The sequence below is a fragment of the Heterodontus francisci genome, chromosome 19, assembly GCF_036365525.1.
Source record: "Heterodontus francisci isolate sHetFra1 chromosome 19, sHetFra1.hap1, whole genome shotgun sequence".
NCBI lineage: Eukaryota > Metazoa > Chordata > Chondrichthyes > Heterodontiformes > Heterodontidae > Heterodontus > Heterodontus francisci.
In genome coordinates, this window is record NC_090389.1 from 87,727,451 (window position 1) to 87,755,292 (window position 27,842).

Below are 27,842 nucleotides of genomic sequence, written 5' to 3' on the forward strand. Positions count from 1 at the left end.
AGAAGAGTAACAGATTTTCTGTTATGAAAACATATATAAATCCCGACAATTCACCTATATTATAATCGTTTTGTGAATTTTTTTTAACTAAATATTATGACAGGCACTGAGTTAGCCGTCGCCCGTTGCTAAGGCCGGAGGTCCTTGGCTGCGGGGACCGCCATCTTGTTTCCCCTCAGGGTGGGAGGGGAGGAGAAACTGAGACGAAGTGGCGGCAGGGCGCAGCTTGACAGCATCCGTCTCCATCCGAACTTAATGTGAGATGAAGGGTCTCCTCTCCCACTTCATCTTCTTCTGCGGGTTCTTGGCTTCCTTGCGGCCGGTGTATGGCGACTCCCTGGTGAACGAAGATGTGAAACGCTCGATAGATTTAGGGACTCACTTGGCCAAAATCACGGCTGATGTGACGCTTTCCAACAGCGGGCCCTCCCCGGCCTCATCCTTCATTCTGGCTGTGGAACCAGGCCTGGAGAGCCACTTAGCTTACATAGGAGTCACCGTGAGCCTTTTTTGCATATTTAACTATGAAGTTTAATAACTTTAATTGCAAATTTTTTTTGCAAACCGTTGTCGCTGCAAAACTTGCAAAGTCGTAATGCAGTTTGTAAATATTCATCATGAAATGTTTGGGGATGAATGGTAAATGTTCTAGGGAATAACCAGACTGTGCATGTATATATCTTTCCAAAAAAGATAAGGAAGGTTAACGTGTCTTAAAAGTTTTGCCTGGCCTGGGGTTAGCCGAATGAATGACAGTTGTGCTTCCGTGTTGCTGCAACTCCAGGAGTTTGACACGTATGCACAAAACTAGAGTGTTTCAGGGTCATTTACCGGCAGTTGGCAGAGATTTATATTTTAACTCCATTGTAATTGTAAAAGAAAATAAGCATAAATATATTTTAACTGCAGCTGTAGTTTGAGAGAACTTGTACCTTTTAAAGAGCAGTTTATTTGTATTAAAGTATTTAATTAGCAATATTCCCCTTTTTTCCCCCCTAATGTTACACTCGAACTCTCTCCCTTCATTGTTCAATCTTACATTTATTTCCCCTAGTTTCAGACTCGCCAGCCAGTGGAAAGTTTTTTTTGATAGTTGCTTGGCAGTACATAACTTGAGTATTGTTGAAAAATTCATCTTGCATTCAACAGGACTAGTGCAAGAATGCCAGATTTCAAAGGAAGCAACAGTTAATACTGCATGAGAAAAGGGTGCTTATTGGTCAAGGCGTTGCCATGGTGAATGCACCAGGGAACTATTGACCCCCACACTTTTGTTCAGTTGAAGAAATTTAACCAATTTAAGATTATCAGTCAAACTCGCAATGTGGGTCATCACTTGCTGGAAGCTACCTATAGTCATACTGTATGAGTGCTTTTTTTTTTGTTAAATTTTGAGGATTTGTGTTTTATAAATTGAAAAGGAGTCCATGGATTTTTTTTTCAAGGGTCACAGAGGTCTGGATTGTAAACTGTTAGTGGAAGAATCAAGAAGAGCTTAAAAACAACCCATTACTGCAAGGCATCTGTTTTCAAATAATTACCCAGCAGGGATTGTTTTGACTTGCGGAAATATGTTTACAAAGAATTTACAGGTCAAAATTTATAGGGGTCAGGAGGCTTGACTCTTGTGACATTGTTTTTGGTTTTGCTTTGGACAGTGACAATTAAGAGCAGAAGTAGGCCATTCGGCCCCTCGAGCCTGCTCTGCCATTCAATAAGATCATTGCTGCTCTGCTTGTTTTTCGACTTCCATTCTCCCATCTACCCCCGATACCCCTTGATTCCCTCTCCTAACAAGAATCTATCTACCTCCGCCTTAAAAATATTCAATGACCCTGCCTCCTCCACCTTCTGAGGCAGAGTGCCAAAGTCGCACAACCCTCAGAAAAAAATTCTCCTCGTCTCTGTCCTGAAAGGGTGACTGCTAATTTTAAAACAGTGCCCCCTAGTTCTGGGCTCACCCACAAGGGGAAACATCCTCTCCACATCCACCTTGTCAAGACCATTCAGGTCTTATAAACTTCAATGAAGCCTCCCCTGACTCTTCTAAACTCCAGTGAAAACAAGTTCACTGTGTCCAACCTTTCCTCATAAGACAACGCACTCATTCCAGATATCAATCTCTGAACCGCCTCCAACGCATTCACATCCTTCCTTAAATAAGGAGACCAGAATTGCACACAGTATTCAAGATTTGGTCTCACCAATGCCCTGCATAACTGAAGCATAACATCCTTACTTTTATTTTCAATTCCTTTCGTAATAAAGGATAGCATTCCATTAGCCTCCTTTATTGCCTGCGGTACCGACATACTAACTTTTTGTGACTCCTGAACTAGAACACCTGGATCCCTCTACACCTTGGAATTCTGCAGTCGTTCTCCGTTTAAGTAATACTCTGCATTTTTATTCTCCCTGCCAAAGTGAACAACTTCACATTTTCCCACATTATACTCGATCTGCCACATTTTTGCCCACTCACTCAACCAATCTATATCGGTCTGCAATCTCCTTGTGTCCTCTTCACAACATACTTTCCAGCTATTTTTGTATCATCTGCAAATTTAGCTACCATGCCATCGCTTCCCTCATCTAAGTCATTGATATAAATTGTAAAAAGTTGAAGCCCCAGCACAGACCCCTGCAGGACACCACTCGTCACATGCTGCCAATCAGAAAGGACCCATTTATGCATACTCTGTTTTCTGCCAGCCAGCCAATCTTCTGTCCATGCTAATATGTTATCCCCTACACCATGAGCTCCTACTTTAAACAATAACTTTTATGTGGCACCTTGTCAAATGCTTTCGGGAAATCCAAGTATGGTACATCACGGGGCTCCCCTTTATCCACAGCATATTTCACTCTTTCAAAGAACTCCAGCAAATTGGTTAAACATGATTTCCCTTTCACAGAATGTTGCTGACTATTCCCGATTACCTTGAGTTTTTCTAAGTGCCCAGCTACAACCTTCATAATCGATTCTAACACCTTCCCCACGACAGAGGTCAAGCTAACTGGCCTATAGTTACCTGTTTTCTGCCTACCCCCCACCATTGAATATTTGCTACTTGGGATATAGGCAGTTGGGTTGGGATATGGCAAGTGGAGAAATCTTGCCAAGGGAGCAAACCCCACCTCAGTCTGTTCCAGCTCTTTGAAAAAGCCTGCCAGTTTTCCATCTCTTGAGAAGCTGAGAAGCAAGTGTAAGAAACTGCCTGTAACTCCTGTTGCTGCATTTGTTCGTGGAAAGCCTGCACAAATTGATCTTCAACTTAGCCTACCAAGAACTGTTCTAGGAAGATTCCAGTGACGGTCGCCTACACATATTTGGGATGCCAAACAAAAAAAAGACATCTGCCATCTTTTCATATCTTTTTTTTTCTAAAGAGTAAATCTCTACTTTTTCGGTTAACTGGTGTGTATGTGTGTGAGGGGCTTAGGTAAAAAGGGAACTTTAATATTTCAATCTGTGTGTTAATGCTTTGCTTCATTACTGGTTAAGACTTGCTTTATGATCTGGTTAGGCCACTGCTGGAGTATTGCTTACAGTTCTGGTCATCACATTACAGAAAGGACATAATTGCTCTGGAGAGAGTACAGAGGAGATTTACAAGAATGTTGCCAGGGCTTGAAAGTTGCAGCAATGAGAAAAGATTGGATGGGCTCGGGTTGTTTTCCTTAGAGCAGAGGAGGCTGAGGGGTGAGTTAATTGAGGTGCAAAATTATGAGGGGCCTAGATAGAGTAGATAGGAAGGACCTGTTTCCCCTAGCAGAGAGGTCAGTTACCAGGGGGCATTGATTTAAGGTGATTGGTAGAATGTTTGGAGGGGACATGAGGAAAAACATTTTGACCCAGAGGGTGGTGGGGGTCTGGAATTCATTGCCAGGAATGGTGGTGGAGGCAGAAACCCTCAATTCTTTTGAACGGTACCTGGTCATGCACCTGAAGGCTGTAACCTAAAGGTCTGCACAGGAAACCCAACCGAGCCCGAATGCTGGGCCTGGAAGTGCGACCCGACACATGTCGCGGGTTGGGTAGCAGGCCTTTACGTCAGTACATGGGTAAAGGCCTGCTACCAGACCCGACGGCGTGTGTCGGGTTCGGGTCGGGAATTTCCCATATAAGGCTATCCAACAGGGCATTGCAGTGCTTTACTGTAACCTGCAAGGCTATGGACCAGGTGCTGGAAGGTGGGAATAGATTGGGCAGCTAGTTTTTTTTTCAGCCGGCACGGACACAATGGGCTGAATGGCCCCCTTCTATGCCATAATTTTTCTATGGTTCTAGGATAATTTTGTTATTAAAGAATCCAGTGGTTGGTATGTTTTACTCTGGCATAAAAATAGAGTCAATGATTGACTATCGGTAAGTGGGAAAAAATTTAAATATATGTTGTGACCTGTGGAGAAGTGGAACTAGAATAAACAGTGCACTCCTCCCGCCTCATGGTTGTAACAGCGTGCAGGGGCCTGTCCTCAGCAGGCAAGAGGTACATGTCCAGGCATTGTGCCTTTTGTTTGCACTAAACAAAAGCATGGTGGACAATAATTCCCTGGTATGGCAACACCTCGACCAATCGGCACCCTTTTCTCATGCAGTATAAATTGTTGCTCCCTATGAAATTTGACATTCTTATGTCTGTCCTGATGATTGAAAGACAAAAAGCTTCGACAGTATGTCTCTCTTTTTCAGTAAAGTTTTTTAAAATTCCTGATTCACTTTTATCAAAACTCCTAATGATTTTCAACACTTTTTATGTGATGATGTATCCTGACTCTTCCAGAGTTTGTGCTTTTCTTTTCATGGTGAGCAACTCCATGAGAATTGCATTAAAGAAAGGAAGACGTGCATTTATATAGAACATAGAACCTACCTCTGACATCTCCCCGAAACCTTCCTCCAATCACCTTAAAATTATGTAGTGCCTTTTACAAACAGGATGTTCCATGGTGCTTCACAGCCAATAAAGTTCTTTTAAAGTGTATATCCAGCGTGATGCCACTACCAAACGCATCTTCCCCTCCCTTCCACTGTCAGCATTCCGAAGGGATTGTTCCCTCCGCGACACCCTGGTCCACTCCTCCATTACCCCCACCACCTCGTCCCCATCCCATGGCACCTTCCCCTGCAATCGCAGGAGGTGTAATACCTGCCCATTTACCTCCTCTCTCCTCACTATCCCAGGCCCCAAACACTCCTTTCAGGTGAAGCAGCGATTTACTTGTACTACTTTCAATGTAGTATACTGTATTCGCTGCTCACAATGTGGTCTCCTCTACATTGGGGAGACCAACGCAGACTGGGTGACCGCTTTGCGGAACACCTCCGCTCAGTCCGCAAGCAGGACCCTAAGCTTCCGCTTGCTTGCCATTTCAACACTCCCCCCTGCTCTCATGCTCACATCTCTATCCTGGGCTTGCTGCAGTGTTCCACTGAACATCAACGCAAGCTCGAGGAACAGCATCTCATTTACTGATTAGGCACACTACAGCCTGGCGGACTGAACATTGAGTTCAATAATTTCAGAGCATGACGGGCCCCCCATTTTGCTTTTATTTTTAGTTTTTTCTTTTTTACAATTTTTTCCTTGTGTTTATTTCATTTCATTGTAGTTTGTTCAGTTTGCTTACCCACTGTGTTTTTTCATGTTTGTACTTGCTGCTGTTCAATCTTCAGTTCGTTAGCACCCTATCTGTATTAATGCTTTGTCTTCCAACACACCATTAACATATTGTTTGCCTTTGCTCCGTGACCTCTTGGTCAGCTATGTGGCCTTGTCCAATCTACACCTTCTCCTTTGTTATTTCTTGCCTCACCCCCAGCTCACTTGCTTATAATCTTTGACATTTCTAATATTTGCTAGTTCTGAAGAAGGGTCACTGACCCGAAACGTTAACTCTGCTTCTCTTTCCACAGATGCTGCCAGACCTGCTGAGTGGTTCCAACATTTCTTGTTTTTATTTCTTTTAAAGTGTAGTTGTTATGTAGAAAATGCAGCAACTAATTTGTGTACAGCAAACACCCACAAACAGCAAAGTGATACTGACCAGATAATCTGTTTTGGTGATGATAATTGAGGGCTAAATATTGACCAGGACATGGGATAAATCTCCAACTCTTTGAATTAGTGTCACAGGATCTTTTACCTAAAAGGGCAGTTGGGGCTTCAGTTTAATATCTCATCCGAAAGATGGCACCTCTGACAGTGCAGCACTTCCTCAGTACTGCACTAGAGTATCAGCCTAAACTTTTGTGCTCAAGCTTTGGAATGGTTCTTAAACCCATAACCTTTTGACTAAGAGGTGTGAATGCTACTCACTGAGCTATGGCTGACGCAGAAATATCACTTCATCATTGGGACTTCTAACTGGCCTGGTGGCCTCTGTGAAATGTTTTTGAAGTTAGCCATGTCAGGAGATGTTTTTATACTTTTTGGAATTCTATTTTCTGGCTGATGTGGGAAATCTCTATTTATAATTTTTTTTTAAAGTTATTGCATATATATCCTATGTGCATGTCCCAGCCCTCTGCTGCTGAAGCCCCCGTTCATACCTTTTGGTGGCAGATTACTTTGAGACTTGACTCTTACAGTGCTCTCCTGGCTGGCCTCCCATCTTGAGCTTATCAAAAACTCTGCTATCCACATCCTAATTTGCACCAAATCCCATTCACCTAGCACCCCCTTTTCTTCATGAGCTACACTGGCTCCCAGTTCAACAACACCTCAATTTTCAAATTCTCATCCTTGTTTTGAAATTCCTTCATATGGCCTCACCTGACCCGAACACTGGAACCTCCTATGGTTCTACAAACGTCCAAGATCTCTGCGTTCCTTCAATTTTGCCCTCTTGCACACCCCCTTATTTTCATTCCTCCATCCTTGGCAGCTTTGTCTTCAGCTGCCAATGCCCTAAGCTCTGGAATTCCCTCCCTAAACCTCGGTGTTCAATTTTGTCTGATTACCCTTCTTTGAAGCGCCTTCTAATTTTTTCCCCCTATATTAGAAGGTGCTATATAGATGTAGGATGATGTTGAATGGCCTGTTTGCTGGGATACGGACTTGTTGGTACAAGTCTGTTTGGCTGAGATCACTGTCTCAGTACATTCTGAAACCAATCTTGGAGGTTTCAAGGTGCCAGCCTTGGAACAGTTGGGTAGCACTCTTGCCTCTGAGTCAGAGGTGCGTGTGCTTGAGCCTAACTTGAGACTGGAGCACGTAATCCAGGCCAGTAGTCCTAGTGCCTGTACTGCTGTAGCGCTCCATTGTTCGAGTTGCCTCCTTTTGGATGAGACATTAAACCAAGTCTCCATCTGCCCCCTTGGGTAGATGTGAAAAACCCCATAGCACTATTTGAAGAACAGGGGAGTTCTCTCCTATATCCTGGTCAATGATTATCCCTCTTACAACATCACTGAAAGATATTATTAGTTTATTGCTGTTTGTGAAACCTTGCTGTGTGCAAGTCGCTGAATTCCCCTTCTTTGTAAGGGCATTGTAATCTTGCCTTCCCACCCTCCCTGTGTAGCTCACCTATGCCCTGCCATAACCAATATATTTAAATAAATGTAAACCGTAGTCGTCAGTCTGCCTTAGCTCGTGTCTGGCTCACTTGCCTTGTTTTAGTAACGTCATCGTTCCTGTACGAGTCACTAGTGGTGATCATCGTTCTGATGGCACTGTCCCATCAAACACTCCCAGGACAGGTACAGCACGGGGGTTAGTTACAGAGTAAAGCTCCCTCTACATTATCCCCATCAAACACTCTCAGGGCAGGTAAAGCATGTGCTAGATACAGAGTAAAGCTCCCTCTACACTGTTCCCATCAAACACTCTCAGGACAGGTAGAAGAAAAGCATCTAAGATGTGTCAGTGATCCTTTAGTTTGATTTCCTCTACCAGCTGCCTTGTAGTGCTTGAGTGAGATTGTCAGTTAGTGCAGAATTGAATATTTTTGTGCTGTTGGGCCCAACATTTATCAGAAATTAGACTGAGTCTGTCCACATGTTTCCTTTTGGCCCTTCACAGGCACTGGACAATCTGCAGTTTGGGCTGGAATTGAACACTTTCCATCAGTGGAGAACCAGTGGCCTAGTCCGGGAGTTCTAAATCTTTTTCATTGTGATGATCGCCTTCCCCCTTCCAAAACCCCGGTAACACAAGTATTGTTTATAGCTACTAGTGGAAGGGGGGGAAGCAGCTGAACAGATGTTCTCAACCTTAGTGACAAAAATCCATGAGCTCCTTACACTTGTTGAAGGTGAGGGTGGAGTAAGCAGTCGAAAGGAGTTTAATAAGACTGAATGAATGGTTTATAGTCCAGAAAACACTTTTCATTCATGCAACAGAGAGCAGAAAATTATTGTAGACATCGTCATTTTTCCAGCTTTTTTTGCTGTTTTATCTCTTCCTTAATCCTGCTCCTCACTGATTCAGTTTGACACATATCAAACGAGTTAATCAATCAGCGCTGAATTCTCTTCACTGGCTTGCACATTTTGCTCAATTGAATGTTCAAATGAAGATATTGCTCCTTGTGCTCACTTGGCTTTCTTCCCTCTGGCGTACCTTGCTTGTGTGGGTGCTTTGGGAGGCTGGGGTCGAAATCTGTGTGAAAATGATACTGGAACAGGCGTATTTACTGCACCTTTCGTCATCTTTAGGAGCATGTGAAATGAAAGGCGCTTTGCAACTAATTGTAGCCGCAACTGATTTCTGATGTAACTACGATATAACTAACTCTCTCAGTTTGCCTGGTGTGTTTGGGCTGTGTTTCAGTTGCTGCCAGGTCTAATATAATTTTATTGTTGAAGTCTGCTCTGAACCCTTCTGTTGCCAGTGTTCTTTATAGTGGAGTGCTACGTTGTGTCAGACAGAGTGCGAAGCTGCTGCTACTCTTGCTGGATCTGAGCACCTCCCCTGCTGAGTCTGCCACTCCCTTCTACTCGAGAATATACAAGGTCAGGATACCCATCAAGCCCTTCAATTCTGTGACCATGAACGGGCATGTTGTATCCCTGGACAAGAGAATGATGTGGAAGCAGAGAGATTCCACCCGCCAAGGAGCTTCTCTGTGAGCTTGTTTGTCCTCAGCTGCCAGTGACTGTCAGACAGGAACCACGGACCCCTGGTTGAGACCCCCTGTCCTAGTTCCCTACAGCAGCCAGTCCCTGTAGTAATATTACCAAAAAACTGCAGGACTGAGCCCTCTCGCAACTGCCTTTTTCTTCCTCAATCTGTGTTATTAGCTGATCAAAATCAGCAGGCAGTTAGTGCATAGCGGTTGTGTGTCAGAAGTGCTGTTCCTGAGATTTGTGTGTGTAATTTAGGCTGACGCTCCAGTGCAGTACTGAGGGAGTGCTGTACTGTCTGAGCTGCTGATTTTCAGATGAGGCATTAAACCAAGGCTCTGTCCACATCACTGTGAAGCACTTTGGGACTTTCTGAAGCCATCAAAGGCGCTGTATAAGAGCAAGTTTGTTGGTTGTTTTTGGTGATTGCCATTCCAACCCTGGACTGAACAGAGACAAACTACTGATTGCTATCCACTGGTGGAAAGTGCTGTGTGTGGACAGGTTTGGCCTCTGTCACATAGCCTGCTGACAGTTGGTATCTGCGCCCATGCATGGAGATTGTCCATTTGGCTGAGAAATGAGCTAGTGCTAGTGAGACAGCACCCCACTTAGGTGTCAGTACTTTCAGGCTGGTGGGGAGAAAATCAGAAGGAATAAACAGTATCATGGAGCTGAGTGGGAGCTCGGACATTGGGAAGAGGTATTAAGCCAATGTCCATACCGCCGCACCTTGCTGCTCTGGTATATTTTTTGACCCTGTTGCTTTCATCATTCCTTATTTTTTTGAGCTCCAGGGGTTATTTAGTCGGGTAGGTTTTTAATTGTTCAATTGTTATGATTATGATTAATTGGGCTTTATTCTTTAATCCAGTTGAAAACTGATGATGATGAAGAAACCTCATTGCTTCTGGAAGAGACGCGTATCACAGGGCAGAGGTAAGTGATTTATCTCTATCCTGCCTGTGTCCATTCTTTTACCTTTGTGGACATTCAAGGGGATCTAGGCTTTCAGTTTCACTGGAATGCATAGATTTTTCTCTCTCTTCCTCTTCCCCTTTCGAGGCCAGGGTTGGGAGTCATTATCATCTAAATCGGATGCCCAGTTTTCTCATTTATTTTTCTTGGATTAGAACTGCGGGTTCCCAAAAACCTGCTTCCTCCTTTCTTGTCTCAATATCCTAGTATTATCCACCTGTCCATAACACACTTGCACATACAGCGAGTAAGTGGTTCTATTGCAACTTTTTCAACCATTTCTCTGATTACCACTTCATCTGAAAGGTCCAAAAAATTCCTGAGAATTTGTTTTCTTTTCAAAATGAAAACTGACAGTCATGTTCTAGTCGGTTAGTAACTGTGTGCTGTGACTAACTGGGGCTAAATCAGGAACTATGGAAAGTGTGGTAAAAGGCTGTAGATGCTGGTTTAGTTGGAATTTTCAAGACTGTACTTGTTAGGTAAGGGTACCTAGGGATACGGAGCAAAGGTGGGTAAATGAAGTTGAGGTACAGAGTAGCCGTGATTTAATTTGCTAGAGCAGGCCCCTAGTAGCTAAATGACTTTTTGAGGTACCTATTTTGTTTTTCACTACCACCACCACCACCCTCCGCCCACCACCTTCCTGCCATTTTCCCTAGCATTACCATTTGTAGCACTGCTACTGTTGCCTCCAGCTGAGCTCAGTCACTTCAACACTGTTGGGTGGAGGCATGGGGACCTGTCCTCATCAAGGGGGTCATAGGGGAGCTTGCATTTTGTAACTTTCCCTTTTCTGGGAAGCAGTTCCCATCTATTTTGTTTCAAAGTGGTGGGGAAGCTGCAACACTTAGCTTGAGTCTACTCTGCTTTTGTAGCAACTTGAGAGTCTCCTCTGCTGTCAGTGTATTGGTGAGTTGTAATGGTGCTTGGCTGTGTGTTTTCATGTGTGTCTGTTTGAACTGCGGAAAAGCACCCAGCCACACAATAATCGATTCATTCCTAAACTTAGCTGTGTCAACAGATAAGTATTTTGGGATGCATTACATTTAGGTGGTGGGCACAGGTCTGTCATTAGGGGTGGAAGCAACAGGATCAGTGTAATTTGAGATTTTGATCTCTAATGTATCCACCCTGCCTTTCACCCCACCATTGATGGCTATTCTTTAAGTCATCCCGCCCTACTCCCTGGAATTACCTCCCATCATTCCAGCTTTCTTTATGTTGGTTTAATATTGCAGTCCCCTGTGTAGGTGACGTACAAAGACTCCCCAAAGCCCTTCCGTGAGTTATTTTTATATCCTTTCATGGGATGTGGGCATCGCTGGTAGGGCCAGCATTTGTTGTCCATTCCCAATTGCCCTTGACAACTAAGTGGCTTGCTAGGCCATTTCAGAGGGCATTTAAGAGTCAGCCACATTACTGTGGATCTGGAGTCACATGTAGGCCAGACCAAGTAAGGACGGCAGATTTCCTTCCCTCAAGGACATTAGTGCACCTGATGGGTTTTTACGACAATCGATGATAGTAATGATGCCATGAAACTGAGATTAGCATTCAATTCCAGATTTTTATTAACTAATTGAATTTATTAATTAAGTGAATTGAAATTCCACCAGCTGTCGTGGTGGGATTTGAACCTATATCCACTCCTCCTATGTTCCGGGACATTAGCCTGTGTCTGTGGATTACTAATTCAGTGACATTACCACTATGCCGCTGTCTTCCTTTATGTGAGAATGCTTCCACTTTCCTGAATGGGTCCAGCTGTACCATCTACAGGATGCACTTCAGGAACTCGCCAAGGCTTCTTTGACAGCACCTCCCAAACCCATGATTTCTACCACCTAGAAAGACGAGGGCAGCAGGTGCATGGCAATACCACCGCCTCCAAGTCACACACCATCATGACTTGGACAAATATCAGCTGTCCTTTCGTTGTCAATGGGTTAATATTCTGGAACTCCCTAGTGCAGATAAAAGCAAGAGAATCAGCTGGAGCGGTTGTGTAACTGGACTAGCAACCCAGAGATTGAGAGTTCAGATTCCATCAGGGTACATTGTGTATCCTGCGGGGCTAGCGCCTGAAGAAAAATGGCCACAGATTTCTGTAAAAACCCAACTGGTTTACTCAGGGAAAGAAGTTTGCTGCCTCTACCTAGTTTGGCCTATGTGGGACTCCAGTCACTTGTTGTGAAGTGGCCTAGTAAACACAATTACAACTAGAAGGCTCACTGGGGCATTTAGAATTGGATGATAAATGTGGCGTTACCCACATCACAAACACCCTGAGAGCAAATAATTTCCCATTATCTGGCCGTGATGTATGTCGTGTCCTTGACAAACACACATGCAGGAAATGTCACCAGCAGCAGAAGCTTGAGCTCCGGGTTTTGGAACTCAGGCGGTGGCTGGAGTCACTATGGTGCATCTGCAAGGCAGAGAACTACGTGGATTGCACTTTTAAGGAGGTGGTCACACCACAAGTTAAGAATGTGCAGGCAGAGGGGGAAATGGGTGGCTGCCAGGCAGTTTGAGAACCAGGCAGGTAGTGCAGAAGTCCCCTGAGTCGATTTTGCTTGCTAACTGGTTTTACATTTTGGATACTGGTGAGGGCGAGGGTTCCTCAGAGGAGTGCAGCAAGAGCCAAGTCTGTGGCACCAAGGGTGGCTCAGCTGCACGGGTGGGGAGGAAGAAGAGTGGAAGGACAATAGTGATGGGGGATTCGTTAGTTAGAGGAACAGGCAGGCGTTTCTGTGGCTACAGAAGTGACACCAGGTTGGTATGTTGCCTCCTCGGTGCCAGGGTCAAGGATGTCACAGAGCAGCTGCAGGACATTCTTCTGGGGGAGGGTGAACGGCCAGAGGTCATAGTCCACATTGGTACCATCGATGTAGGTAAAAAGAGGGATGAGGTCCTAAAAGCAGAGTTTAAGGAGTTAGGAAAAAAATTAAAAAGCAGGACCTCAAAAGCAGTAATCTCAGGATTACTCCCAGTGCCATGTGTTCATGAGCATAGGAATAGGAGGATTAAGCGATTTAACACATGGCTGGAGAATTAGGGCAGGAGGGAGAGCATCAGATTTCTGAGGGATTGGGGTCTGTTCTGGGCTAGGTGGGACATGTTTAAGATGGACGGGTTGCACCTTAGCAGGATCAGGACTAACATCCTTGCAGGGAGATTTGCTAGTGCTGTTGGGGAGGGTTTAAACTAAATTGTCAGGGGGTTGGGAACTTAAGAGGGAGCTCAGATTGGAGGGAAGCAAAACTTGTAACAGCAAGTAGAGAAGTAGTAAACGAAATTGGAAGGCAGAGGAGACGAAGGCAAACATCAAATAGGATCGGAATGAAAAATAATGTTAAGACAAAGTTATGGGCGCTGTATCTGCATGCAGCATTTGCAACAAGTTAGATGATTTGAAAGCATAAATAGAGGCAAATGGGTGTGATTTAATTGCCATTACGACAATGTGGTTATAGGGTGACCAGGACTGGGAACTGAATATTCAGTGACATCATTTAGGAGCAATAGGAGGTGGGGTAAGTGCTGTTAATAAGGGATGTGATCAGTTCATTAGTGAGAGAGGATCTTGGATCGAATGAGCAAGATGTAGAATCAGTTTGGGTGGAGCTAAGAAACAGCAAGGGGCAGCAAACATTGGTGCGAGTTGTTTACAGGCCACCAAACTGTAGTGGTAATGTTGAGCACATATAAATCAGGAAATTAGAGCTGCATGTAGCATGGGCAATACAGTAATAATGGGCGACGTCAATCTACATATAGATTGGGTAAACCTAATTAGCACTAATGCTGTGGAGGATGAATTCCTGGAGTGTGTACGAGATGGGTTTCTGGAGCAGTATGTTGAAGAACCAACTAGGGACCGGGCTATTTTAGGTTTAGTATTAAGCAATGAGAAAGGGCTAATTAATGACTTTGCTGTAAAGGAGCCATTAGGAAATGGTGACCATAATATGATAGAATTCTACATTAAGTTTAAAAGAGATATAGTTCATTCTGAAATGAGGGTCTTGAATCTGAACAAAGGAAACTATGACGGTATGAGGGGCAAGTTGGCTCTGGTGGATTGGGAAAATACATTAAAAGATTTGACGATAGATGGGCAATGGCTAGTATTTAAAGAAGTATTACGTGGTTTACAACAAATATACATTCCTCAGACACAAAAACCCAACAGGAAAGGTGCATCAACTGAGGCTAACAAAAGAAGTTAAGGATTGCAATAGGTCAAAGGAAGTGGCTTATAAGGCCGCCAGAAAAAGTGGTAAGCCCGAGGACTGGGAGCAATTTAAAGAGTCCAACAAAGAAGGACCAAGAAACTGATAAAGGGGAAAGAGATTATGAATGTAAGCTAGCTAGAAACATAAAGGCGGGCTGTAAAATCATCTTTAGATATGTGAAAAGGAAATGATTAGCAAGGATTAATGTGGGTCCATTGCAGGTGGAGACAGGAGAGTTTGTGGTGAAGAATGAGGAAATGGCGGAGAGAATAAACAATTACTTTGTGTCTGTCTTCACGAAGGTAGACACAGAAAATCTCCCAGAAATACAAGGGAACCAAAGGACTTGTGAAAATGAGGAACTGAAAGTAATTAGTATCAATGAAGAAGTAGTACTCAAAAAATTAATTGGATTGAAAGTTGATAAATCCCTTGGACCAGATGAGCTACATCCCAGAATATTGAAGGAGGTGGATGTAGAGCTAGTGGATGCATTGGTGGTTATCTTTCAAAATTCTATAGATTCTGGAAGGGTTCCTGCAGACTGGAAAGTAGCAAATGTAACCCGACTATTTAAGAAAGGAGGGAGAGAGAAAACGGGAAACTGCAGTCCTGTTAGTTTGACGTCTGCAGTAGGGAAAATGTTATAATCTAAAATAAAGGATGAGATAACTGGACACTTGGAAAATATGATTGGGCAGAGTCAGCATGGATTTGTGAAAGGGAAATCATGTTTGACAAAGCTGTTGGAGTTTTTTGAGGATGTTACTTGTTGCATAGATAAAGGAGAAGCAATGGATGTGGTGTATTTGGATTTGCAGAAGGCTTTTGATAAGGTCCCACACAGGAGGTTAGTAAACAAAATTAGAGCACATGAGATTGGGGGTAATATACTATTATGGTTTGAGAATTGGTTAACAGACAGAAAGCAGAGAGTCAGGATGGCAGGCTGTTACTAGTGGGGTACTGCAAGGATCAGTGCTTGGACCACAGCTGTTTACAATTTATATATAAATGGTTTGGAATGTGGGGACCAATTGTAATATTCCCAAATTTGCTGATGACATAAAAGTAGGTGGGAATGTAAGTTGAGGAGGATGCAGAGAGCTTCAAGGGGATTTGGACAGGCTAAGTGAATGGGCAAGAACACAGCAGATGGAATATAATGTGAATAAGTGTGACATGATGCACTTTGGTAGAAAAAACAAAGGCAGAGTATTTCTTAAATGGTGAGAGGTAGGAAAGTGTTCATGTCCTTGTTCATGAGTCACTAAAAGCTAGTGTGCAGGCACAGCAAGCAATTAAGAAGGCAAATGATATGTTAGCCTTCATCACAAGAGGATTTGAGTAAATGTATTGCTTCAGTTGTATAAAGCCTAGGTGAGACTGCACCTGGAGTATTGTGTACAGTTTTGGTCTGCTTATCTAAGGAAGGATATACTTGCCATAGAGGGAGTGCAATGGAGGTTCATCAGACTAATCCCTGGGATGACAGGATTGTCTTGTGAGGAGAGAATGCAGAAACTGGGCCTGTATTCTCTAGAGTTTCGAAGAATGAGAGGTGATCTCATGGAAACTTATAAAATTAGTACACGGTAAATGTGAATTCCTCCTGCCAGGTGAGTCTAGAACTAGCGGACACAGTCTCAGAATAAGGGGAAGGCCATTTAAGACTGAGATGAGGAGGAATTCCTTTACTCAGAGGGTGGTGAATCTGTGGAATTCTCTACCCCAGAGGGCTGTGGAAGCTCAATCATTAAGCATGTTCAAGACAGAAATCGATAGATTTCTGAATACTAATGACATCAAGGGATATGGGGATAGTCGGGAAAAATGGCGTAAAGGTAGATGATCAGCCATATCTGTTTGAATGGTGGAGCAGGTTCAATGGGCCGAATGGCTTACTCCTATTTCCTATGATTCTGTGATAGCGTTAAAGCTATATTGGGTTAACTAGTCAGGGTTTTGTTTATTGGGTCTAATGTACCAAAGAAATCTCTTATTGGGAGCTAGCCAGTTTTCTTTGCAGTGGCAGGTTCTTCAAAGTGAAGTTGGGATCACACCTGGCCGCTGGTGCCAAAGTCAAGCTGGCGCTTGAATCCACGTTCACACACGTCTTGCGTCCTTTCCCGACACACATTTCCCAGGCCGAGAAGCAGTTTGTGGTGTTCGAGGGCAGCCATTACTTCTACTCGCCATATCCCACCAAGACCCAGACCACTCGGGTCAAGCTTGCTTCAAAGAACATAGAAAGCTACACCAAGCTTGGTAACCCCAGCAAATCCGAGGACTCCATTGATTACGGACCGTTCAAGGACATCGCTGCCTACAGTCAGGTGAGAAGAGAGAGTTTGTCTTTTGTGCTCCCCCTTTCTGACCCCCACCCCTTGGCAAACTCCTTGGCTTTTCCTGTATGTCTTTTAATTTCAGTGACGGGATTCACATTGTGGGTCAATCAGGTAAAAGAGACGTGACCGGTTAACATTCTGGCTGGGACCTGGTCTAATTAACTGGCTGTATGTCTCCTGCATACATTTAATTCTATGTTCCACTGCCCTGTATTTGTAGAGCTGGCTGTAGGGGTTCGACCCACCCGTTGGCAAAACCTGTGCCTTTGCCTGATGAGCCCAGTAAGATTGGGAGTTACAGATGTAACTGCACTTCCATCGGCATTGCACTAGTGATGTATGTCATTGGGCCATCTGATGCTGTATTGAAAATGGAAAGATTTAGAGGGTGATGGGGAAAGAGTAGGGGAGTGAGACTAATTGGGTAGTTCTTTCAAAGAGCCAGCACACACACAATGGTTCCTGGGTTGAATTTCTTGGCGTGGAGGTTTGGAAGGGGCTGTTCTTGGCATCGTTGACTTTTTGGTGAATAGATTTCAGTATCAGCAACTTGGGATGTCACATTAATGAGAGTGTGGATTTAACATTTTTATATTTGGCTTCATGTTGCGTGCATTGAGTGGCCCACAGAGACCAACTGGGACATTTCTGCATTACTGAATGAAATTCATGAACCCTGTGCAGCCTAAGCACAGGTTACCCGTTTTCTTTTTGGGCTAGGTAGGGGGTGGGGGTAAATTAATTTGTATAATTAATCTGGTTGACGATGACTTGATTTCATGGTTCCTCTCTGGGTTTCTGGGGTTTTTCTTGTTGTTTGTGCACACTCAATATCCAGCTGTTTACCCACGAACACTGCAAATCATTGCTGTTGGCTATAACATAAGAACGTTACTCCTTTCTCTCTTCTGCCTGACCCACCCCTCACCCCCACAAATTCCTTTCCCATTTACCAAAAGCCTGATTGTAGAGTGTGCCCCAGGACTCCTATCCAATCTGATAGAAGCCCAGCTACTATGAGAATGAAAAAGTGTGTGTGATAGTTTAGTGCTTTATTGCATCTCAAATATCTTAATACGTTTCGTAAGCCAAGTAATTGCTTTCAAGTGCACTTACAATTGTTATGTCAACAGATGTAAATGTTGATTTGTGCAGGATGAATAATTGGGCTGGGATGATGTACTATTCAATTATTCTCTCTGACTTTCGCTCACACACTTGGGGAGAGCCTGAAATGATCCTCTTCTCAGTGAAGAAGTACTTGCCAACAGTGCCAAACTCAGATTGGCAACTTGGCAGAGACCTGTGTGTTGTGACTGTTGCTCACCCTGCTGGTGACCCTACTCGCTGTCCTTGTTTGGGTTCAGATGGTGCTTGTGGAACGATCCAGAGACATGGAACAAGCAGTCGAACCTGTTTGCTCCAGACTCCCTGAATTCTGCACTGTACGAGGTATCTAAAAGCATAGCTCGAGTGCATTAGAAAGATAGTAAGTGATGGGACCTAAACAGAGAGTGATGAGCAGAAATCCAGGTGTTGTTTGGTGGTTTTTTCCGCTGATAGTGAGCTGTCATCTAATCTTGACCTATCAGGACACGCTAAAGCTGCACTACGAGAACAACAGCCCTTTCCTGGCCATTGTCAGCATGACCCGTCTCATTGAGGTGTCGCACTGGGGAAATATTGCTGTGGAGGAGACCATCGACTTGAAGCACTGCGGCGCAGTCCTAAAGGGGCCGTTCTCACGTTACGACTACCAGAGACAGCCTGACAGCGGGATCTCTTCCGTTAAATCTTTCAAGGTACTTTTCACGTTTCGGGTTTTTTGCTGCTTTACTGTGCTGCCCCGCCACACTGGAGATGTATCGAATGCCACAGCACAATGTGGAGCACTGTTATGATGCACTGGATAGTTTGACTTGGGTCACTTGTTGGTTTAGGGGTGGGGGGGTGGGTATGATTCTCATTTACGGATTTTCACTGATTGCATCCAGGGCCCCCCCTTATTTCAATCACCGATAAGCCTACTTAAGCTGGCAAAGCCATGATGGGCTGAATGACCGTCTTCTGTGCTGTATCATTCTATAGAGAAACTGAGTAACAACTCTAACTTCACGCCACCTGATGCTTTTACATCCCGTTTATATATATTTTTTTTAATCCCTGTGATGTATCACAGAGTCGCACAAACCACACAGTCACTGGTCAATTCTGGGTCCGTGCTCAAGCTGGGGCTGCATCAGGTGGTATACAATTGACCTTGGGACGAAGGGAGGGGGAATATCGGCAAGATCTGTGACACCCGATTACTACTATGCAGTAACTTGTGCTTGAAAAATATAGGTATTGGAGTTGGCTGTGGCGGCCCACATGGGTAAATAGGTTGACTGCGTTTTCTGGTGCATGTGCTCAAATCATGTTCAGGCATTGGAATCCAGAGTCCTGTATTTTCAGAGATCACGATAAATCTGATCCTCTTTGACCCTGTAAGATATTAGTTTTCAAACGAGGGCCTGATTGGCTGGTCTGGGGCTGGCCCTCCTGCAAACGATGTCCGGAGTTCTGCATTCTATATTTTTTTTCTGTGTTGGTTGACCTATTGCTGTTATTTTTCTGTTGTGTCAATGATTCTTTTGAGTTGGAGTGAATGCACTGTTGGGTAGCTGATGCTGTTGGAGAGGGTGAGGGTCCTATGTCATTATTTTGAAGGGGAACAGTACAACACAAAAGCTTGAAAGCCACTAACCATACTAAGTATGCTAGCAGAACTTCTGTAGCATTGCTTGTGGGTCGTCGAGAGCACAGTTGTGATGTTTAGCTGCTAACCTGGCCCATCCCTTTTCAGGACATTGGGAAAAATTCATGTAATTGTAGCTACTTCAGAACTGCTAAGATCAATTAGTGGGCAGTTGTAACAGTTTGTAAATTTTAGGCTGCAGGTCAGTGACTGACTTTCTCTGTTTTAAAAAGAACAAGATTGTAAGGAAGTGCAAGACTCCATTTGTTTAAGTGGTGATAGAGTTCAGTTCCGCTGAGCAGCATCAAGCAGATGGCTTTAAACTGTTTCATAGAACAGTACAGCAGAGAATAGGCCATTCTGCCCATCAAGTATGCACTGACTCTTTCAGAGAGCAATCCAGTTAGTTCAGCTCCCCTGCTCTTTCCCATACCCCTGCAATTTTTTTCCAAGTATTTATCCGAAACATTTGTGTAAAAAACGTTTTTACCTCAAAGAACAGTACTGCACAGGAACAGGCCATTCGGCCCTCCAAGCCTGCGCCGATCTTGATGCCTGCTCTCTGGTTCTTTTGCCAATCACCTTAAATTGGTGCCTCTGGTTATCTATCGAACCTTCAGCCATTGGAAATAGTTTCTTTTTATTTACTCTATCAAAACCCTTCATGATTTTAAACACCTCCAGCAAATCTTCTCTTAGCTTTCTCTGCTGTAAGGAAAACAACCTCAACTTCTCCAGCCTCTCCACGTAACTGTAATTCCTTATTCCTAGAATCATTCTAGAAATTTCTCTGCAGCCTCTCCAAAGCCTTCACGTCCATCCTAAGGTGTGGTATCCAGAATTGGACACAATACTCCAGTTGGGGCTGAACTAGTGTTTCATATGCGTTTAGCATAACTTCCTGGTTTTTGTGTTCTATGCCTTTATTTATAAAGCCAGGATCCCATATGCTTTATTAACTGCTTTGTTAAACAGTCCTGCCACCTTCAAACACATCGAGTTCACCCTCTTTAAAATTATACCACTTGGCTTGTATTGTTTCTCATTCTTCCCACTAAAATGTCTCACCTCAGACTTGTCTACATTGAATTTTATTATTTTATTTTTATTTTATGTTATGTCATGTCTCCACCCATTCCTCTTGAAGTCTATCACTGTCTTCCTCACTGTTTACTACATTTGCAAATTTTATATCATCTGCAAATTTCAAAATTGTGTCCAAGTCATTAATGTGTATCTGAAACAGGAGTGATCCTAGTACTGTGTCCTGCCTATTGCAGACCATCCTACCTGCTGCAGCCCAGGATGTTTATTATCGCGATGATATTGGGAACATCTCCACCAGCCACCTGGTTGTTCTGGATGATTCCGTGGAGATGGAAGTCCGTCCTCGCTTCCCGCTCTTCGGTGGCTGGAAGACTCACTACGTCATTGGATACAACCTACCCAGCTACGAGTATCTTTACAACCTCGGTCAGTACACGTCCCAGCTGCTTAAATGGGGAAGAAAGGTGAACAGTGAGCGCTGTTTGTTCAGAGTCTTCCCACAGCGTCCACCTGGAAAATTTATTTTCTTTTCTTTACACCCACCCAATGGCAACTCTTGTGAAGGCAACCAGGGGTAATCAGTCTGACTGGCACCTGTTTGCTTGTGGACGGTGGCTGCAATTCTGGACAGGCCTGAGGGCCAGCTGAAGCCTGTCAACCCTGGGGGAGGGTGCCCCATCAACAATGCTCAGAACACACTGTTCATGTTCTTTTTCTCCTCCCTGGCCACATTTTTATTTTATTTTAGTGTGTCTCCTGAAGGTGATAACTTTCCCGTCAGAACCTCACTCAAATCACCGACCTTCATGTGCAAAAATAGACTGAGTGTTGGCAGGGTATTCAACCACAGAGGGCTTCACATCATAGGGATGGGAGAAGGCTCATGTGGAGCTTAGATGGTGACATCGACACTTTGGGCCAAAAGGCCTATTTCTGAGCTGTGGACTCGTGTGACTCAACAGAACCCCGGGCCCAACATCTGTACAGGATAGGTTCAGATTCCCTGAGGCTGTTTGTAATGGTCCACGTGCTGCCCTGGGTCAGATTGGTCTGGGTACCACACTGGCCTGTGTGCTCAGTACTAGGCTTTGCACTGACCCACTGGGGGCACTTCACATTAACTCTGACACTGCTGCTGTGATTGGGTCAAAGCCATGCATATCACATTCCTGCCCTGCTCTGCTGCTGTCATTGGTCAGTTCTGCGTGTATCACAATTCTTGTCTCCTGCCAGGTGACCAGTACGCACTGAAGATGAGGTTTGTTGATCATGTGTTTGATGATCAAGTGATTGATTTTCTCACTGTGAAACTCGTCCTACCAGAGGGAACGAGGTAAGTGATCAGCCAGATTCTGGGGGTTCGGGGAAGGGGGTCAGTCGGAATGTCTGGTGTATTTTCTTTATTACACTCCTAGAAATTGCTCCTTTCCTGGGTGCTGTCCTTTGCTGAGTGCAGTCTGGAAGTACTAGTCTCACCAAAGTGCCCATTATTCACACACGAGCTCCGGGTGAGTGTTAGCACACTAGTTTAATTCGGAGCTAAACTCAATCCTGTACTCACCTGACCAGCATCTATGCACCAAGTCCCCTTCACTCATCACCCCTGTGCTTGCTGATCTACATTGCCTCCCAGTTAAGCAACACTTCAATTTAAAAAATGTTCATCCCTACTTTTAAATTCCACCATGGCTTCACCCCTCCCTATCTCTGTAATTTCCTCCAGCCCTATAACTGTCCAAGACACCTGTGTTCCTCTGATTCTGACCTGTTGAGCATCCCCATGTTTAATCTCTCCACAATGGGTGGTTGCGCCTTCAGCTGCCTGGGCCCTAAACTCTGGAATTCCCTCCCTAAACCTCTCTGCCTCTCTATCTCTCGTTCCTCCTTTTGAGGTGCACCTTAAAACCTGCCTTTTTGACCCTAATATCTCCTTACATGGCTTGGTGTCAAACTTAGTTTGATAATGCTGCTGTGAAGCACTTTCCGATGCTTTATTATTTTAATGACATTGTCTAAGTGCAAATCATATAGTTAGAAGTAATTAGTGGAAGATACACTTTGTGTGGAGCTGGAATCCTGGGTCACTTTCTTCCCTCAACCACCCCCTTTGCTCCAGAGTACTGGGGTGAATTGTGCCCCGACTTGAGATCCACAAGCTCTGTGTTAACCAGTGATGGGACCTGAGCCCTGCCCAGTGACATACTGGGCATCGAATTTACCCATTGGATCACCAACTTTGAATGAAGAGAAGTTGGTTTAGTGGGAAGTTGATGGAGGAAGGAGCAGATAATGTAAAGAAAACTACATTGCGAGAAAGTCCCTGAGGCCCGTCATATCTATCTATATGGGGCTGGGCAGTCAGTGTGTGAAAAGGCTGGTGCTGTCACATCTGTGTTATTTTTCTCATCCGTATATTTAATGATTTTCTGCAGATAAGTCATTCTCAGCAATGGCAACACACTTGCCGTTTGGGCATAGAATCTTGCACTGCAGAAAGAGGCCATGTGGCCCATCTGGGTTGCTGAAGTGGCAATTCCATTTTCCAGCATTAAAATTCTTCACCTTGAGCACAAGTGTAACTCCTCAGTCTATTCTGTCCTTCAATTCCACAGGAACATTCATGTGGACACTCCATATGAGATAGACCGACAGCCCGATGAGCTTCACTACACCTATCTGGACACATTTGGACGGCCTGTCATCATTGCTCACAAGTCTAACCTGGTGGAGCAGCATATTCAGGATATTGTAGTAAGTGATTGGATGGTGGTAGAGGGACTGGCAATGGATACAGTGATTGGACGGTGGTAGGGAGGGGTAGCGACTGATACAATGATTGGACGGTGGTAGGGAGGGGTAGCGACTGATGGTGATTAGGTGGCTCATATGGTACTAATGCTGTTCATATTGTGAATTTCCAAAAATGCAGTCTGTGCTACCATCCTCCTGGCATAGTTCCGCTTGCCTTTGTCCTTTACCTGACTTCGGACAGCTGACGTTGTGTTTGCACACCCAGGATCCATTCCAGAGCCACTGCCACTTCACAAAGGGATTATCCTGGGTTGGTGTTTGACACTGGGTCGGTTTTACACCACCCACCCTGTGTTCTGGAATGTAGTATTAGACCCTCCCCCTCAGCAGCAAATATACAATTGTCATTTGGAGCCCACTGTCTGGGACAGCCCCTGAATTGTGAGTTACTCCTTTCTTTACACTAGTGATATTCATTGTGGGCTCCTGATTTTGAGGTGCTGTCCAGTAACTTTCCCACACCTTCCCAAGGCGATTCTTAATCTGAGATTATGTACTGTGGTTGCCGATGGGTCATTCAACCACACGAGGCGTCACAGTCCAGCCTAATAGTATTGGCATGCCCATGGCTTCCAACAACAATCGCTGGCCTGTGACCAAGAACTTCAGCTGACCTTTGTTCCTCTTAGCCTCCTTCCCCTTGCACTGAGGAGAGGCAATTTGCAGCTCCCCATTTGTCGGCTCAGCCCAGGCTGTCTAACTTGGCACAGAATGGGGATCAAACCAATGACATGCCAGTCTGTGTGGCTTTGTGCCCGGCTGGGGAGGGAGGGGGATGCGTTTGACCATTGAAACATCAGGGAATTGCCTCCAGTAATACTCATGGGTTTTTTTCCTCACCCTCTCTTCAGATCCACTACACTTTCAACAGAATCCTGATGCTGCAGGAGCCCCTGCTTGTGGTTGGAGCTTTTTACATTCTCTTCTTCACCGTCATCATTTATGTGCGTTTGGACTTTTCCATCACCAAGGTGAGCTGGTTACGGTGACGTGTTTAATCATGTCTGTGTCACAGTGCTTCCCTAATTTGTCCCTCCAGAAAGTCTGGCTTGACCAAAACTCTGCTGCCCGTACCCTAACTTGCAGCAACTTCTGTTCAGCCGTTATCCCCTGTGTTCGCTGACCTACATTGGCTCCCAGTCCGACAAGACCTTGATTTTTAAGTTCTCATGCTTATAATCAGCCATGACTCAGTTGGCTGCACTCTTGCTTCTGAGTCACAAGGTTCCGGGTTCAAGTCCCACTCCAGGCTTTGAGCACAAAAAACAAAGCCAACACTCCAGTGCTGTACTGAGGGACTGCTGCACTGTTGGAAGTGTCGTCTTTCAGATGAGATGTTAAACCGAGACTCTGTCTGCCCCATCGGGTAGACTTAAAAGATCCCATGGCCACTATTTCGAAGAAGAGCAGGGGAGTTCTCCCCGGTATCCTGGACAATATTTATCCTTCAGTCCACATCACGGGAACAAATGTTCTGGTCATGATCACATTGCTGTTTGTGGGAATTTGCTGTAAACAAATTGGCTACTATGTTTCCCACATTGCAACAGTGACTACACTTCATTGGCTGTAAAGCACTTTGGAATATCCAGAGGTTGTGAAAGGCGGTTTATAAATGCAAGTCTGTCTGTCTTATGTTCAAATCTGTCCATGGCCTCGCCTGGGCCCTATCTCCGTAACCACCTCCAGTCCTACAACATAGGATCTCTGTACTCCTAAAATTCTGGCCTCTTGTGCATCCCTGATTTTAATTGTTGACGGCTGTGCCTTCAGCTTCCCGGGCTCTAAACTCTGGAATTCCCTCCCTAAACCTCCCCAACTCTCTGCCTCTCTCTCCTCCTTTAAGACATTCCTTAAAACCTTCCTCTGGCCCAGCTTTTGGTCACTTGTCTTAATATCTCTATGTAATTGTGTAAAATTTTGTTTCACAATTGCTCCTGTGAAGAACCTTGGGGCATTTTACTATGTTAAAGTTGCATTAGTTAATTACTAAGTCTACAATTTCACATCTATTAAACTTGCCATATCAGAATCTGCTTGATTCTCTGTTTTTTGAATTTCTTTCCCCAACACCACATTTCCAGGCTCTGTGAAGATATTGAATTGTACTGAGACCAATTTGATGGGTATAATTTTTTCAGCTGAGTGTATCAGCAGCATTTCTTAATTTTGCTTTATTTCTCTCCTTTCTACAAAACCACCACTATCCCCATCCCCGCAGGACCCAGCAGCAGAAGCCAGGATGAAGGTGGCATCCATCACAGAGCAGGTCCTGACTTTGGTGAACAAAAGGCTGGGCTTGTACCGCCATTTTGAAGAGGCTGTGAACAAGTACAAGCAGTCGAGGGATGTTGGCACGCTGAACAGCGGCCGCAAGACCCTGGAGACGGAACACCGGGGTCTGTCCGCCGACATAAGCTCCCTGCAGTCGAAACTGAAGGCTGAAGGATCGGACCTGGCTGAGAAGGTAAGAGATTTGTGCTCAGCCTGTTCTGGGACACTTTACCCATGTCAGGCTTCCCGCATCATTAAAGGACAGGTACAGCATGGGGTTAGATAGAGTAAAGCTCCCTCTACACTGTCCCATCAAACACTCCCAGGACAGGTACAGCATGGGGGTTAGATACAGAGTAAAGCTTCTTCTACACAAAAAAAAAATGGGGTTAGATACAGAGTAAAGCTCCCTCTACACTGTCCCCATCAAACACTCCCAGGACAGGTACAGCATGGGGTTAGATACAGAGTAAAGCTCCCTCTACACTGTCCCATCAAACACTCCCAGGACAGGTATTGCATGGGTTAGATACAGAGTAAAGCTCCCTCCACACTGTCCCTTCAAACACTCCCAGGACAGGTATTGCATGGGTTAGATACAGAGTAAAGCTCCCTCCACACTGTCCCATCAAACACTCCCAGGACAGGTACAGTATGGGGGTTAGATACAGAGTAAAGCTTCTTCTACACAAAAAAAATGGGGTTAGATACAGAGTAAAGCTCCCGCTACACTGTCCCCATCAAACACTCCCAGGACAGGTACCTCTACTTGTTAACTGGCTGAATTATTGGGAAGCCAAACGTATGTACTTCGGTGCTATTTTCACTGCCCTATCTGCAGATGATGAAATAAATCCCAAAGAATTTCTCTGAATTAAAATCCTACTAAGTTCAGACACACTCATTCATTGAACAACTGACCATATTAAACTTGAGGGAGGGAGGGCAGGGGGATGAAACGAAAGAGTCACCCAGTAGTTTGTGGTCTTGTCCTACACTGTGGAAGGGTCTCTATCCCCTGTTTTCAGAAGGGAGGAGTTTTCACCAAGCCATATCAGGTCCAGTTCTCTAACCAAAATTACTCAGTAATCCTGGAAGGCAGAGGTAACCTCTGGTTTCTCCTCTTCGCTGCACACCACTGCCTCATCCATCCTCACGAACGTGTGCGGAGCTCATGGATTTCTTTGTCTCCAAGATTGAGACCTCTGCTACTTCCCCTTGCCCAGCCCTGAACTTGCATCTTGCTCTAGTTTCTCTCCTATCTCTCATGCCCTCTCTGAGCTCATCTAGTCCATGAGATCCACCTCCTGCTCCCAAGACCCCATTCCCACTTTGGATGTTTTATTACATTAATGGCCTATAGAAATGCATGTTTTGTTTGCTGGGAGCTTGAGGTCACTCCCACCTGAATGTGGGAAGGAAAGTAGGTGGGGGGAGGCAGAGGAAAGAAGACTGTGTTGGGCTGCGTGTGATTCAAGGGCTGACTGTGTCCACAGGTGGCCGAGATACAGAAGCTGGACAGTCAGGTGAAGGACCTGGCACTGAAGGCATCTCAGGAAGCAGAGCGGCTGGTGGCTGGCAAAGTGAAGAAGGACACCTACATCGAGAGCGACAAACACCTCTCCTCCAAGCGGCAGGACCTGGTGTCCAAGATCGATACCATCCTGGACACCTTGTAGTGACCAGTGGAAACCTGCGTGTGTTTGGTTTATCTCCTCCTCATTTCCCCCTGCCCCACCCCTGTCCCGTAAATGCAAGATCGGATGGTATTAAAACAAATCGTTTCTTTTTTGATATATAATGTGGGTCGAGTATAATTAGGTTGAGGGGTGGGGACTGCTTCAGACTTTGAGGCTGTGCGCCTAGGAGAGTTTTTCGTTCAGTTTTTTCCATTCTTGAGCATTCCTCATTTTTCCCCCCTTCCTCGCCCCTTCGGTCCTAGCGACTGGTACTTTGAGCTTTAACAGCAGTGCCAAAGGCCCTGATGTTGTACGCTGGTGGGTGGCTGTTGGTGTGGAATAAAATGCAGTGCGAGGAGCTGGGTGTGAAACTGACTGCACTGGTTTTTTTTTTGACAAACTTTCACAGATCAAACGTTCCCCTCATGTAATCAGTTGTTGGTGAATTTTTTTTTAATACATTAAGAAAAAGCTGTTTTTCAACTGTGAATCTTGGCCACCTGCAGGACACTGGGCGGCTGTTCTGCAGGGGTGGTATCTCCCTCCCTCACTTCACGCCACCCCATCTTCCCCCAGTCCGAAGCTGACTAATTTCAATGCTCTTGGAATTCTTAAAATTGGACGGAGGGAAAATTAAAAGTACAACTGAACCTG

General features: G+C 44.8%; 1 protein-coding gene across 1 annotated transcript; it reads left to right on the forward strand.

Moving 5' to 3' along the window:
* The first annotated feature begins 153 nt into the window (after positions 1–153).
* Positions 154–27,842, forward strand: rpn1 (ribophorin I). Its single transcript, XM_068052167.1, has 10 exons — positions 154–499; positions 9,948–10,012; positions 16,322–16,628; positions 18,233–18,442; positions 20,658–20,850; positions 21,658–21,757; positions 23,037–23,175; positions 24,087–24,206; positions 25,457–25,702; positions 27,006–27,842. Exons 1-10 carry the CDS (start codon positions 263–265, stop codon positions 27,186–27,188), a joined length of 1,800 nt encoding a protein of 599 aa, XP_067908268.1. The 5' UTR covers positions 154–262; the 3' UTR covers positions 27,189–27,842.

Coding starts and splice junctions, on each gene's coding strand:
- rpn1 (XM_068052167.1), top strand. CDS start 263: ATGAAGGGTCTCCTCTCCCACTTCATCTTCTTCTGCGGGTTCTTGGCT. Junction 18,443..20,657: donor CTTCCGTTAAATCTTTCAAG/GTACTTTTCACG, acceptor TGCCTATTGCAG/ACCATCCTACCTGCTGCAGC. Junction 25,703..27,005: donor GATCGGACCTGGCTGAGAAG/GTAAGAGATTTG, acceptor CTGTGTCCACAG/GTGGCCGAGATACAGAAGCT.